We start from the raw sequence: 15298 nt of genomic DNA, 5'->3' as shown, positions 1-15298 counted from the left end.
AAGCCTTGACGGGTTATTTCTGGTAGTTTCGCATAGCCTACTTGTAGAGGCTTTGACGCAGTGCCGGTTACCGAGATTGACAGATATAGTGAAGTTTTTCGATTGTTGAAGTGTTTTTGCCGAAACTACGTTGGCCCACATGCCAGACTTGGACACCCCTGATGGGATGCAACCTAATTCGTACCCTAAAAAAATCAAGAAAGAAATTTAAAAAAGCCAAAATAGCACACGGATCAGAGTTTTCGCTTAACCCTAACTTTAAAATGTTTGCGGAAACTCCGATTAGCGACTTCGGCTTTGTTACGATCAGCGACTTCGGCTTTGTGCTTTTTTTTCTCTCGATCTTTTCAGGATGCGAATTGTTCAAGGTACAAATTAGGTGCATCCCCCTGATGTAGGACATTGTTAATAGATAGACCTCGAACTTCCAAAGAAACTAGCTAACTTGAGTATAAAACCTCTTTTTCAACATGTTGATCTGTTTTCTAAATTTCCAGCTTGCAATGGTTGATAGATTATCCTAAGTTCAAAGATCCGAGATGTTGAGGTGTTGCTGCCAAGTGCTTGGCCCTGTTCATCTTTCAAGAGTTGTGTGCTCAATCCTACTGAGCAACAATGCATTTAACAGCCACATGCAACCATTCACTTTTCCAACATACAGAGCTTTTATAAACAGTGATCCCTGTTATAGACTTCTCCACGCAGATAAACTTGGTGTCGAAATTAATGAAGAAGACACATTTGGATTAATAGCAGAAAAGCAAGGCATCAAAGTTTTCCATGGAATACCACAAAGTCCCGACAAGGATGAAGATGAAGAAGAAATTCCTTATGTTAGTTTTCATGAAAAGAAGTCAGCTTATGCTTTTCATGCACGTTGTCTGAAACTTGCTAAACAAAATCGAATTGATGAATGTTGTAATTTACTTGAACACGAAATGCTCAAAGTTCAGAAAGTGAGACCCCAAGAGAACAATTTCTCTGTTGTTTTGGGTGCTATTGCTCGACATGGTGACACAGAAAGGGCAATAAGTTTGTATTACAAACTAAAAAGCTACAATATAGTTCCTACTGCACCAACCTACACTGCCCTTTTCAATGCAATTGCTAATTCAAAAACACCTAACAAGATGGTATTTTTGCAAAAAGAGTATGCTAAAGCTGTTGAAAATAAGGTATATTTGAATCGTAAAACATACAATGCCATACTTAAGGCATACGCTAAACATGAGTCTCTCAAGGATACTATGGCAATGTTTCGAGAATCAATCACTGCTGGATTTGAACCTGATGTCATAACTTTCACATATTTGTTGTTATGCTGTGAAAAAGATGCATTTTCTGGTTTTAGAACTGCTTTACAAATCTGGAGACAAATGATAGGACTTGGTATAAAACCTGATGCCGCTTGCTTAATGCAGTTATTGCTCGTCATGGTGCGTTGTAACATTGGAGATCTTGCTACTGCTAATGCACTACTTTTGCGACCACAGCCAAATAATTTGGCGCATTTCTTAAAGCGACATGTTCGTCGTTTTCGTTGGTTAAAAAAACAAGAGTCCTTGCCTAATCCTGTCAAATATGATGAAGTTGGGGCATCTAAAGAAGAGCTCCTTTCATTACCTGCAGTTTCTGAAAATCATCAAATTACAGATGATAACTTTTTTGATATCTCAGCAAAAAAAACAATAGATACAAGATCTGTCACTGAAGGTCAAAGTAGTGATGGATTGTTTGCAACAAGTTTATCAGTTCAACCTTCAAGCATCTCAAAAATAAATATTTTGAAAACTGATTCTAATTCTAACATTGTTTCCATCCAAAAATGTCCATTGGCATCTGATAGGCTTCGACTGCTCGGTGGTGTAGAAGGTGTTTTAGATATGATGAAGCTATACAATATTGAACCATCTGCTAAACTATTTTCACTTTTGGCTCGATCACTTGAAGAATGTTGTAAAGCAGAAGATGATCTGATACAAGTGGCAGAAGAACTAAAAGTTTTGTTGGATGTGGACTTTTTTAATTGCATCATGCACAAAAGAGCCAAAAGAAATCAACATAAGGAAGCTAAAGAAATAATGCAAAAAATTGAACATTTTCATTTAGTCCCAAACTATAGAACTTGGTGCATTTGTGCCATGTCTTGCAAGTGGTTTAAAGATGGTAAAGAGCTTATTAACTCTCTGAAAAATGCTGGTGTTAAACCAGGTGTTGTGTTTTTTACATCTTTAATTACTGCTACTTTAAAAAATCCAAAAAATTGGCGTGTTGCTGGGTACCCTAATGTTTGGTATCCAAATTTTCGATATTTGACTTATATTCTCAATGAAGTCACTGCTAACAATGTGGTGGCTAATGAGGCTTTAGTGAAGGTACTCGAAAGAGCTACATCATGGCCGAGTAACTACAATAGATGGGAACTTGCTGACCCCATCTTAGAAAAAGAAATCGCTGATTTTCGTAAAACATATCGTGAATGGTTGAATAATACTAACTTTGATGCTGCAACAAATGAATGAATTGCTTTAATTTTTACATTGTATTTCCGTTTAGCTGCAATGTTTGGTTTTATATTTCATAATTCATAGCAACTGGATTTGAAATGATTGTCTTTTTTGCATTATGTGGTGAATGCACTGACTTACACTGTGTATAAACATGTCAAATAACCAAAATTTAAAATTGCTTTAAATGTAACAATGAAAGGGAATATTTTCTGATTACATTTATGTTGTACCATAAGCATACCATAAACAAAATTAGGTTATGAAAATGCAGTAGGAACAGCTCATGGTTGAGAACAATGGCGCATTGTATCCAACCCTCAATACGAGAAAGGAACATAACGATGATGATAAGCACATCAAGCCCACCCATACAGAAAATCAACCGTTGTTTGTATTGATTCATTGTCTGCAGATGTTGAAAAACTGTTGATTTGTTGTCTGGGAAGTAGCGAAATCAGGTTTAACATATTTATGTTCATTTTTAGCATATACCGTACAGAAAACAAAAACTACATTAAAACAAATTTCACATCAAATGTTTTCAACATCACATCCTTTTCAGAAATAACAATTATACAGTAATTTTATCTGCATCTCAACAAAATCTGTTCAAAATAAACATAAATGTGTTTTATCTGGTTGCATTACTTGGCTTATTTGCTTATGGTGCAACAAGACAAACTCTCTACCAAAGCTCTACATTTATGATATATATGTTTTCAACAATTACATCTTTTATTTAACCTTTCCAACTTTGTTTCATCACTTAAATTTCTCTAACTTTCAGTATAACACCAGTTTTTAAACCACTGTATAAGTCTGTGTATGGTTTTATATCATGACCATTTTTGTTATAAAAATTCCTTATGTCGCATTATGTACAAGTTACAAATCATGAAATATTTTGCAGTAAGACCATGTTAAAATACAGATGAAATGCATGACAACAATGTGGCCGAGTAGACCAGCAGTTCTCAACATTTTTAGGATCCGGATTTTTTGCTCTAGGCTAAATATTTGGGGGCTCAAATAAGGTACACAAAAGTTAGAAGAAATAAAATAGTTCAAATCTAAATTCTGATTTGTAAATTTTACAAAAATAGTGTGTTTGTCGCTTACACTCGCTACAATTCTCAGTGAAAACCTTCCGTTAAGACTTTAAGTTGTTCATGTTTATCAAAATCAGGAATCATGACAGACAATGTGTTTCTGGTTGAAACTGGTTGCGAATATGCAATACTTGGTTTTAAACAAGGAACAACTAAAAATTAATGTCATCAACTAAAAATTAATGTCAACTTGAGTGAACAAGATTGTTCACTAGTTGTTCATAAGCTTGTCATTTGTTTGGTCCATTTCAATCATGTGTCGTTTTTGATACATCCATTGTCTTTTTTATGTTTTTCAAGCAAAACTTGCATTGTTACAGTAAAGTGATCATAATTACTTGTGCATATAATTGACAATTTTAATGAGGATTTTCTCATTCACCACTGTCCTCACTGCTTTATTTATTGCGTATCTTATCAATGCAATATGGTCTGTCTACAATATATGGCATCCTGACTCGTGCCTTGCAAAAGGAAGAAAGAACTACTGCTTGAAATCTTATATCCATCAAAGCAAGCATATTAAATGGAATGTAAGTAAACAAATTATGTGTGGTTTGGAAAGAGGTCTTCAAATCTTGAATGAGTATCACTTTTCATGATGTATGTTGAGGCAACTCTTACTCCACTGTTTTACACACTTTGTTCCCGGTATTGCAAGTGTTGGACACAGTCAAATGTTGATCTAGTTTGATGGTGGCTCTCCACATACTCCGGTCCTTGACGTTGACTGCTGCAAGATTCCTCTTTCGGAGATCCCCACACACTATTGAAAAATGAAAAAGCATTGCTTCTCTTGAATTATGTTTTAGAACTCTTTTGCACATTAGCGTTTCTGAAAAAAATTATTGTAGCCAACATTTTAGTGAACACAGTTGTTATTTTACTCCCCAGATTGAAGCTTACTCAAGTCCAAAACAAAGATTTTCTTCTTCCTCCAGCTCTCTTTTGTGGAAGTGGGATACTGTCAACTTTACAGAGTATAATACAAAGTAATTTCTTTGTTTTTCCCAGTGTTGGCCTGACATTATTTTCTTAAAGATAGCCTACGGTATATCTCTAATTTATAAGCAGCAATCAATTTATGTAAAAAGCTTAATTGTATTAGTCCACATGCAATATCGAATTTGATGATTGATCTAGAAAGATTTTTCAAAAATATAGCTTACTATTGAGTAGCCGATTAAGTACGGTAGATTAGGAAGTTCAATTTGAAGTTTTAATCTTTATTAATTTGAATGTACGTTAATTTCAGCTCTCTCAACATCACTCTTCCCTCAGTGACACGTAACAACGGCTCACTTTTCACTCACTTCTTCCTCTACCCGAGCACTGAGACACCATTCCATAGCAGCAGTGGCGTTCATGTCCAAACTGCAATCACAGATCGTCGCGTCCCCGTTTCCTACTTCAAACTTATCAATGATAAAAACGTTTCTGTGAGTTCTACATTTTGTCTTGGAACGATTACGAAGCTTTTTTAACGGTTCATTAGTTACAAAAAAGTTTTAGGAAGCTTCTTGTAAACCACCATAAACTTCGTTCTCAGGGGGTAACTGCCGAAAATAAGCTTCCTGTGACACATTGGAGGCCAAAGATTTTCATCTACGTTATGGAGGAGAATTTCCTCTTTGATCGGATGAAGCTTCCTGGGGAGCTGCAGCATCTTGTCAGGTTCACTTCAGATTATGAAATTTCTATGTTGAAAGGGGATTATGTTAAAATACACAAAACTTTGCTGTTTTTCCATCAGAGGCTGCTCATTTGCTTTGATCCTTCCCTTCATCTCAAATGTGAAATTTTTCAGTAGATTTCTCAAAATGAGCATGCGTTGTACATGTCACTAGTGAAACTTTTAAATCACCAGTTTACTCAAGCCCATGCAAAGACCCCGTTTATGTCACCACATTGCACAGTAGCAGATTTTTACGCTGCCCTTTTTATGGTTGTTTCAACTAAGGATGTGCCGATTAATCGGAATCGGCAGGTATCGGCAATTTTTGTAGAATCGGCATCGAAAAAAATTGCCGATTCTTTCGGATTCTTTATCAAAGTTTTCTAATCAAAAGTAGCGCGAGCGCGTGGAAATACCGATCAAAGAACGGCTTCTTTAAACAACCGCATCAGCGTCAACGAGCATTCGGAGAGCGGTAGTCTAACTCTAAATTATGACGATTGTCCGCCATTTTGTAAACTCTTGTTTAGTAGGCACCAGATCAAAATACTTTCTTTCTTTGAAATGACGAAAAACGTTCAAGGAGAAAATCAGACCAGATAAAATATAAAAGTTGAATGATTACACAACGGTTAGAATAAAGGAGAAATGGATTATTACGTAATAGTTATTATTTCAGTGCCGCTTGCAGCATGCGTTGCTCTAAAAGCAAAAAGAGAAAAAACGAGGGAGTATAAAGAAAGTGCAAAGAAAATGTGAGCAACTGTCTGAAAGATTCAAAACGCTTTTGAATTAGTGTTCTTTTCATTACTCGGGGTAACCGCAGAAGATTTGCCTCTTTAATTAAAACCATAGTTCGCAATTCGCGTAAAATATGGAAAGTTTGATAATATTGTTTTATTTTTGGTAATATCGTATCGAAATGATTTTACCAATATCGCAGAGCTCTATCGGCATTCGTAAAAATTAGGGAGTTTTCTTTGATCTGTAGAATTGCCTTCATTTTCTTTTACACTCTAGTCTTTTTCTCTTCTTGTTTCTGGTACCTTCTTGAATTCTACGAGAAAAATATTGCAAACCGCACAAGATAATACTTTGCACACTGCATTAAGCTACGTTGATTTTGCACTCTGTGAGCAATGGTGATTTTTCTCTTTTAACTGATTTCCGCGACAAATAAAACGCGTGTCTATCACCACTTTGTAGTGCGCAAGAAGTGGAGAACCACTGTTAAAAATCACGCTGTCTTGAGCAGGCGACGAAGTGAACGCTTTTAGACATTTCAAAGGCAGCAACTTGTAACAAAACCGCAACCACTTGTAGAGCGCCAACTAAAACCAGCTTTAATCATTTAACCAAAGAATCGGAATCGGTATAGGCAAATATTTAAGAATCGGCATCGGCAAAAATTTTGTAATCGGCACATCCCTAGTTTCAACCATGTTGCAGATGTAGTGCGTGTGATAAATTTGTTTTGCATTTGTGGTTTATTTGATTATGTGGGGTCTCTTTGTTACCAACGGTTTGGCAGAAAACACTTTTTCGATTTTTTTTTTGTGGTTGTAACTGTCGCTAACATTTTAATTTTGTATTCAGGCTAACATCAAAGCAAGAATATCTTCCCATTTTATATATTGATGAGTTATCGTACAAGAAGTCAGATTTATTGGTAATTTATTAAACTTTGCATGAAATTCTTTTGCATCGACGCTCACTGGTGGTGTTACATGACTACTGCGTTTTCTCATTTTATTTTCTCTTTAAGTTATGCAAATATTTTCATTGTAAAGTAAATATTCTATTTTACGCTTCCAGCCCATCCCAAAGAACGCCACCAAGATGACTCTCGAGATCCAATACTCGCCGATCAGCGTCGGGAAGTTGCGGTTGTGGATAACTTTGTCGCATTCCATGGCTGCCATGAAGTCTCTAGGTTAGCACTTCAAACCTTCCTTGTTTAAGTTTAAAAAACAAAAATTTGGCCCGAACTGGTCTCATCTCCGGTGTGGAACTGAAGTTTAAATCGGTTTTTCCCATAGATTACCTGATACGTATAGTCGTATATCGTATAATATATGGCTGCAAAAAAATGGCGGACCCTTGCTTGCGACACAAACGCCAAGCCCTACTAAAAAAGGGACAAATGGATGATGATGATCATACCTGTTTGTAGTGTGCCGTGTTCTGATCACGTTGACATTACGGCTCACTGCACCCACGCTGTATTTGTACAGAAATGCGGCTTGATGACGCTGACGATCGTGATTTGTACTTACCCTTGATTAATTACGTGAAGGTTTCTCTGACGATGATTTGGACGAAGTAAAAGGAATATTCACGGACACCAACCTCATCTTCTTGGCTCTAACGCTGGTTGTGTCAGTCTTCCATGTAAGATAACATTCAACGTTATATTAATTTGAACGGCTGTTTTGTGTTCCATTTATTTCACGTATTTTTCAATTAGGTGACACTAAAATTTCTTAGTAAGTAACTAGTCCAGTTTTAACGGGGACATCACCGGATTAAAGCTGGACTATTACTAAGGAACTTTAGTGCACCTAATTGAAAAATGCGTGAAAGCCGTTCAAGGCAGCCGTTCACATTTATATAATATAGTAAGATGTTTGTGAATGTGATTTACTTCAGACGAAAACAAATAAACCCCGGGCAGCATGTCGTTACTTGTGAGGACAACTTGAACCATGCTTGAACCTGAACAGCGGAATATTGATTTGCATAAATTGCCAATGTTAAACACTTTACTTTTCTGATGTTCAGTGCAGTTAATAGACGCTTTGTTTGCCTCAGAATATTTTGTTCTTCTAGGTTTTCTTGAATGCTACTTGTTAATCATGAAAGTTTACCGTGCTCTCCCAACCGTGACCACTGACCATGCATCCACTCAATGAAATGCAGCATCGTTGAAAGCATAAAAGCACTTCGAGTCTTAACGGCACTGAAAGTAATAAAAAAAAAAAAAAAAAAAAAGGTAATTGACGCACATACGCCGACCACCATTCAAACATGGTATTGTGTTGATCAACCGACTGGTTCATCTTCACCTCATGATGCTGCAAGCTGTTGCTGTGCCGCTGTACGGCAACTCGCGGCGGAGGACTAACCCGCGTATATTAGGTTGCGCTTCGGCAATAGTGTGGTTATCCAGCGATACTGTAAACGCTTGGTGACAGCTATGTTCATCAACCAACACCCACCATCACCTGCTCCCATTGTGTGATGTCATCATTCAAATTATTTTTTCTGCAGCTGTTGTTCGACTTCCTTGCCTTCAAGAATGACGTCACATATTGGAAGAAGCGCAGCTCCATGATAGGTCTCTCTATTCATACTGTGGTCTATAGGTAAGCTTGTCGTTCGTCTATCTCTAATTAATGGTTCACTGTAGTACATGTTTTGCAACAGCTTACATGTCCATTGTCCAAGTGTCAAAAGCGATTGATCCGAAATGAAAGGATGTGATTGTTGAAACTGAACTTGACCATGTACGAAGAAGTAATGCACAATAGCAACTGAGACTGCACTGTTCTGCGATGTTTATGTTTTTAAAACTGCACAGAGCCATTGAACAGCAGGAATAATCATTCAACCATGACCTTTCATCGCAGGTGTGTCAGCACTATCATTATATTTTTCTACTTGTTCGACCAAAAGACGAGCCTCTTGGTCCTCGTTCCAGCCGGGATAGGATCTCTCATTGAAATATGGAAGGTCACCAAGGCTGTCAAGTTCAAAGTTGAAAGGTCAGGTTGGAGATTGAAGTTTGTATTTGGAGAAAGTACGGATAAAGAAAAGGCAACAGAAGATTTTGATCATCAGGTAGTTTAACTGTTTTAGCAACTTACTTCAATACAAACGATAGTTCTGCGAGAACACGACATTAACATTTGCTTGTGCGAGGTGCAAGCATCAAGAGGTGTAAAGTAAATGAAACGACGTTTGTATTTTCATCTTACTCAAAATTCACCTCCATAGACTTGCAAACAAATCTCAACCAGAATGTCTATAACTAGAACCTGTGACTTTCAGAACATGGCGATCATACGGTTTATAAGTCACAAGTGCGTTGGTAATTTTTTTAATTTCCTACATATTTTGCTCAATTATTTTGTATTTCAGGCAATGAAATACCTGTCTTATGTCATGTACCCGTTGTGTATCGGAGCTGCTATTTATTCTTTGTTCTATGTACCGCACAAGAGTTGGTATTCCTGGCTAATTCAAAGCTTAGTTAATGGTAAGTCATGGAAACAACAGTACAACATCAATCTCATTTGTGATCACCTTGAAGCACCATCTGCTTTATACGAGACATCTCTGACGGCAGATTGCTTCAGTTATCAATACTATCGCACCACTGAACTCGTGGCGAAATGATTTTGATCTGAGCTTAGATCAAAAATGAAACACATTCAAGCAAGGATTAGTTCACTGTTGCGGCTTCATGGTGGCTGAAATACGAAGCGACGCAGTGAGGAAGAGTTTACGTTGAACTCAGTGCGATTACTTATAGGGGTTTCCCTTATGCCAGTCCATAGAGTTCATCTTATTGAATTGTTGTGTTTGGTTAGGCGACCATCGCACAACTTTGCAGTTTCCGTTTTTGACACGAAATTGTGGGCATCAAAAATAACTGAATGAGGCGATTGGTTTTCTTTGTGCCCGACCCTACGCACTTCAACGTTTGCTTGTAACTTCAGCGAAGTTAAGCACAGTGTAGTTTCAAGCACAGTGCACAGTTTGTTTCTTCACAGTCACGTGTTTCTTCACTTTCAGTATGATTCTCTTTGTTCAATAATAGAAGCTGTTATTGAATAGCGAGGGATGAGACTGAAAGAACACGAGCAGACCTCGAAAATTACAGGATTCTAATGCCTAACTAACAGAACGTAATAGTCGCCTATTTGCAGAAAAGACAATACTGTAGAGCTCTCATATTTCCGCAATGGTGGTAATTGTCAATTTATATGAAGAAACTTGACCATTTAGATAAATTAAAATGTCACCTGCACATCTTCTGTTTGTCACTCAAGAGCACGTGGCCGTGTCTTTAAACATAACACTCAATAGCTCAGCATACGTGTTGGTAAATACATTGATTGGTTCATCACCTACTGTCCTCCCCGTTAGCTCAGTGGTTAAGTGCCCGATTCAAGCGGCGCTCGTTCGGCTCTCCGGGTGTGCGCTTGAGCAACGCATTTCAGGACTGCTCTCCATTCAGCGGCACCAAGTGGATGGAATTGTCGATTTTTTGCAATAATTCACAGACAAGAACGCTTCAACAACGATCGGAAGCTTCACTCTGCCTAGCTCGGTAGCATGCCTTGCGTCAGTGGTTCATAGCTTCTACAGTCTACACGCATGCGAAACTATCAGAAATAACCTATCGAAGGCTTTGTCAGTCGGAGGATAAAGATTCAAAACCAAACCGAAATCTTCAAGTATCGGGCAAAAGCCTAAATACAAAATGTGCAAATGCAAAATGTGCAAAACGTAGCAAGATGGTTTTCAGTGATTTTTGGGCTAATGTTTGTAATTGTTCAGTTCACGGTGCGTCAGTTTCAAACCGGTTACGTACTGTATTGCAAACATTTCACTTTTGTTGCACGGTGCAATTAAAGACTTTGAATATTATTTGTTGTAATGGTACTTCTAAAATAATCGTTGTATTTGTTGCCCTAGCTGTGTACGCGTTCGGGTTTTTGTTCATGCTTCCCCAGCTCTTCATCAACTACAAGCTTAAGTCGGTGGCGCACTTACCATGGAAGGCATTCATGTATAAGGCAAGTGGCTGGTTGGTAACGAGCATTGCATTGTAATGGCTGTTGGTTCGACACCGATTGAGAGCATGTTACTGTGGTCTTGGCACAAAAATAGTTTCCTTGTATTCCTGTCTACTTACCCGAACGTCCAGTATCCGTCGTAATCTTGGACTCGATAAAAATTATTCAATAAGATGTTTACGTCACCAGCAACAACAAGAAGAAACGCTTACCTGACTGACATGTTGCATGTAAACATTCATCAGCTTTCGCAGAGTGATGTGAGTGAGTGATGTTTGAATCTTCACTGGCCTGTCACGTAAAATTGCTGAATAATTTTAGTACATTGGTCCATAACCTTGTTGTTCATTTTCAGGCTTTCAATACGTTCATTGACGACATATTCGCGTTCATCATCAAAATGCCAACCAGTCATCGCCTGGCATGCTTCCGTGACGACATCGTGTTCTTCTGCTATCTCTACCAACTATGGTAAGCTGCTCATTTGTTGAAGTCACTGGGTTTTTGGCGTTTATCCCCAGACTTGTTCGCAGCCTGAGTTATGATGGTTGGGACTGTGGGTATATCTCTTAAATTTAAATAGTATTGATAGTGTTACCCTCACCTACAATATACTCTTCAATAAACTCACCGAAAATATAGTCTAAACAAAAGCGCAGAGATGTAAGTTAAGTAGAGGCACAAGTCGTTAATTGATGGGAAACCGGCTACACGAATACAGTCAGTTTAGATGTCTGCACCAGAAACGCATACGTGGTCTTGAGGAAAATCGTTTTGAATGATTCAACACATTGTATAAATATTACATGAAGCTAGAATACTACAAGGCTACCCACGCTTGCCTCGACAAGGGTATGCCCGATGCCCATGAACTGAGAATGGGCATCTGGGACGAAGAAACGAGGCGTAGTTATGTTGTTGTTGTTTCAATGTTACATTTCTTGATGGCTATGCCACCCAACTAGCCACTAAGGTATTTGATTTCGTTGAGCAGAAGCTTAACGGCTGATACAACTTGTTTTCACTTTAACTCGCGCTCGTTTGGAAAAGCTTGAAGGCGGTTAAGGTCGAGTGTCCGTCGAGCAAGTTACAAATTAGATTTAGAAAGCAGCTTAACGGCTTTGATTCCAGCAAGAAAGGCCACCTAGCGTTGTGGGACGTAGGCTTGTTGCATTGGGCGCCATTGGTGCATTGTCAATAATTGTTGTCGTAGCGAGCACATCGAGCGGATACTGTGGTGCAGTATTCAATAAGATGGACAAGTGCCAGGCCAGCTATTTGATATGTGTGCTCCTGCTGGAGATGATAATCGTTTTACTATTTCCATGTCGTGTTTCCCAACTAAAGCCTGTTTTTTTTCAACTTGGGTATTTGTATTATGCTGCAGCCTAGGTCCGCTATTTCAGGTGCGTGTAGGTTTTATATATGGTTGCTTTTAATAGATTATTCGCTTATCATTTTCTTTATGGACCAACCTTCATGCCTTTCTAACGTGAAAGTTTGAACTTTCAGGTTGTACCCAGTTGACAAGAAGCGTGCTAATGAATACGGGATCAGTTATGAAGAAGATCACGAAAAGAAGGACTGAAGGATCAGTGCAATCTTTCGCCATGTTGCCATATGCGATTTATTTAAAGCAAATCTATTTATTCTTCGGTGCCAGCCAACCTTCAGTTTCAACATCCACGGTCCCACACTCCATTGGCTGTCCTACAACCTACATGGATATGTGCAATCACTTAACAACTTATTTGTTAAAAGTGGGAGCAATTCTAGCTTGAAATACAAGCAAATATAATCAAACGAGTTACGACTTCTTCTACTAGTACAGTGGTTCCCAAACTATGGTAGGCTACACGTACCACCAGTCGTACGCGAGAAACTTGCATAAGTTGGCAATAGTTAAAATAAAATAATAGAATCTACGCGAACTTTTTGATTGCACAATGTGCATTATTGTGTCATAATTATTTTTATTTGGAGGGACTCCAGCGTTTATGACGCAACATCTAGGTCAGTGGTTCTCGAACTTTTTTGGTTGCGACGCTTTTGGAAAAGTTTGTTGCCCTAGCGATAGAAATTTGAATAATTTTGATTTATTTGTTTGTGTGTCCAATCCCCATCCTTTGTTTAAATCACGACAAAGTAAATTAGAACAATTGCGCTGTCATCATTGTGCGACGCTCTTGAAAAAGCTGCACCAGCTCGCCGCGACGCACAGTTTGAGAACCTGGGGTGGTCAACAGAAACGCAAAAACTTTTCAGTAGAAAACTTTTTGACATCTGCCAATGTAAGATGACTCTTGCTGTTTTTACAATAATAACCGTGTCAATGTTTTGGAGAATTCTTTAAAGTCGGTATGCAAAGTTTTACTTTTTCTAGGTTGAATATTTTATCGAGGCCCTCATATAAGCGAGACGTGATGGCCGCAGTGAATGAATGGAGATTTTGTGTTATAAAACTAAAAGTGACAGTTTAGGCGCAACACGAGCAACTAAAAAGGTCCTTTACGATAAAGCTGCAAAGTACTGTAGGTGTATTTGTAATCTGTAGATCGCTGCAGCAATCACAGAAGAAAAAAAGTAATGGCAGAGGTGGGAAGTAAACCCACGTCATCGAACCTAACCTAAAACCGCTCGGCCACCCTGCCGACGGCGAAACGTTCACTTGAAATTACAAATACCCGTAGCCTACCGCAGGTATAATTGAATACAGAATATCTTTCACGTTCTTAATCCTCCGACTCGAGTGGCAAATGTGGTCCTTCACCTTGAAGCAATCAATGGTTTATTTGCCAGATGCAGTAGGCTACATGGTCGAAATATGCAAGTTTCATCAAAATATATTGCCTGACGTGGCGATAATTTAACCTATGCACGCGAATATTATGATACAAACATTTGCGGGGGATTTTCACTTGGTGAGGTTACCAAATCTCCGGTTTCGATAAAAAAAATGTTTACTGGAAACGGCCTCAACTCACCTATTGCAAATAGTTTGGATAAGCTGCAGAGCGTTGACAAACAGAGGCTAGAGCAGCGCTTGTTTATTTTGAGTTTTCCTTTCAGAACTGATGCTGCTATTCTATGTAAGCTACCCGGATTGGCATCAATGGACGCTTTCGATAAAGCGCAAGTTGTAGGCAAGATTGAATTAGGTTGACTCTAACAGATCGGCATGCTTGTTGCTGAGCCGCTGATGTCTGTCTAATTGCTATGGTTGAGTAGCCTAATAGAGTAATTTATATTCCTTAAGTTATTGAACAGTAAAGCGTTGTTGCTTGTGATTTCTTCAATCGAACGTTAAAGCCATTGTCAACACATGATATGCTTTATTGACTCGGCCTTTGAGAGGGAAGCCAGTGACAGTGCCGTACGCAGGGGGAAAGGGCATTGGACAAATACTAAATCCATGGCTCAATCCCCCCCCCCCCCCCAGATCATACTTAGATTGGTCTGACAAGCACCGATCTTGTTTTTTGTAGTTAACGTATGTATGGACGTTGTACGTTGTTGGATTAACGGGGAGAACGGATTTGTGATGTATGCACATCATGCCATGTCTGAAAAATAATGCTTTAAATCGGTTCTAAGCTGATCCAGATGCCATCCGATTTCTTGACATAATTTATCATTGGGTTGCCTTTGAAGAGAGGTTAGAAATCTGAATATTCCGTACTGCTTATTCTCCATGGTTTTCATCCAGATGTCCAGCTTGCGAATATACTGCTTCTCGCTTGGAGATAAAATCTGAAATAGCAGCTGTTCGGTCCTTGAAAAAACAAGCTTGTGTTGTTTCAAAAATATTCGACAAATAAGCCAACCTCGAGATGAATGCATCATTTTCCAAATCGTTTTTAAAATCGGATTTTTTTGTCTGCAAAATACAAGCAACTCATTCCTCAATTCAAAGACTCGTCTTTTCATATTTCCTCTTGAAAGCTAGCGTACCTCTGTGGTAAAGGAGACATTTGTGATCGGAACCAAGATCTTAACAATCGTGTATTCAACCAGGGCCGGATTTAGCCTAAGTGCTGCCCTAGGCAGATAAGAAAAGTGCTGCCCCCAATAATTTGTTTTCGATGGTGCGCTACGATTTATATTTTCAATTCCTTACAAAAAAGTTATTTGCACTGTTTATTTGAATACATCAATGAATGTCATTGCATAATGAACTAATTGTTTAAAATCGCTTCCGAC

General features: G+C 38.4%; 2 protein-coding genes across 2 annotated transcripts; both read left to right on the top strand.

Annotated features, from left to right (window-relative positions):
• Nucleotides 1-539: 539 nt before the first annotated feature.
• Nucleotides 540-3918, top strand: LOC145780336 (pentatricopeptide repeat-containing protein 1, mitochondrial-like). The gene has a single exon (XM_082592038.1). It carries the CDS (start codon nt 540-542, stop codon nt 2520-2522), a length of 1983 nt encoding a protein of 660 aa, XP_082448164.1. The 3' UTR covers nt 2523-3918.
• Nucleotides 3919-3922: 4 nt separating this feature from the next.
• Nucleotides 3923-13319, top strand: LOC145779356 (lipid scramblase CLPTM1L-like). The gene is made up of 13 exons (XM_082590919.1): nt 3923-4152; nt 4514-4611; nt 4875-5058; nt 5169-5293; nt 6891-6963; nt 7110-7227; nt 7591-7685; nt 8565-8659; nt 8924-9134; nt 9435-9552; nt 10998-11098; nt 11454-11569; nt 12611-13319. The coding sequence occupies exons 1-13, from the start codon at nt 3982-3984 to the stop codon at nt 12684-12686; spliced, it is 1581 nt and encodes a 526-aa protein (XP_082447045.1). The 5' UTR covers nt 3923-3981; the 3' UTR covers nt 12687-13319.
• The last annotated feature ends 1979 nt before the right edge of the window (nt 13320-15298 follow it).

The sequence above is a fragment of the Aplidium turbinatum genome, chromosome 11 (genome assembly GCF_918807975.1).
Source record: "Aplidium turbinatum chromosome 11, kaAplTurb1.1, whole genome shotgun sequence".
Lineage (NCBI taxonomy): Eukaryota > Metazoa > Chordata > Ascidiacea > Aplousobranchia > Polyclinidae > Aplidium > Aplidium turbinatum.
The sequence above is the reverse complement of the archived record's forward strand: the minus strand, read 5'-3'. Positions and strand labels throughout refer to the sequence as shown.

Bases quoted from the DNA above. Each gene is read 5' to 3' on its own strand.
- LOC145780336 (XM_082592038.1), top strand. From the start codon at position 540: ATGTTGAGGTGTTGCTGCCAAGTGCTTGGCCCTGTTCATCTTTCAAGA.
- LOC145779356 (XM_082590919.1), top strand. From the start codon at position 3,982: ATGAGGATTTTCTCATTCACCACTGTCCTCACTGCTTTATTTATTGCG. The intron at 5,294-6,890 runs GTTCACTTCAGA...TTTTGTATTCAG, and splicing joins GAGCTGCAGCATCTTGTCAG to GCTAACATCAAAGCAAGAAT. The intron at 9,135-9,434 runs GTAGTTTAACTG...TTTGTATTTCAG, and splicing joins CAGAAGATTTTGATCATCAG to GCAATGAAATACCTGTCTTA.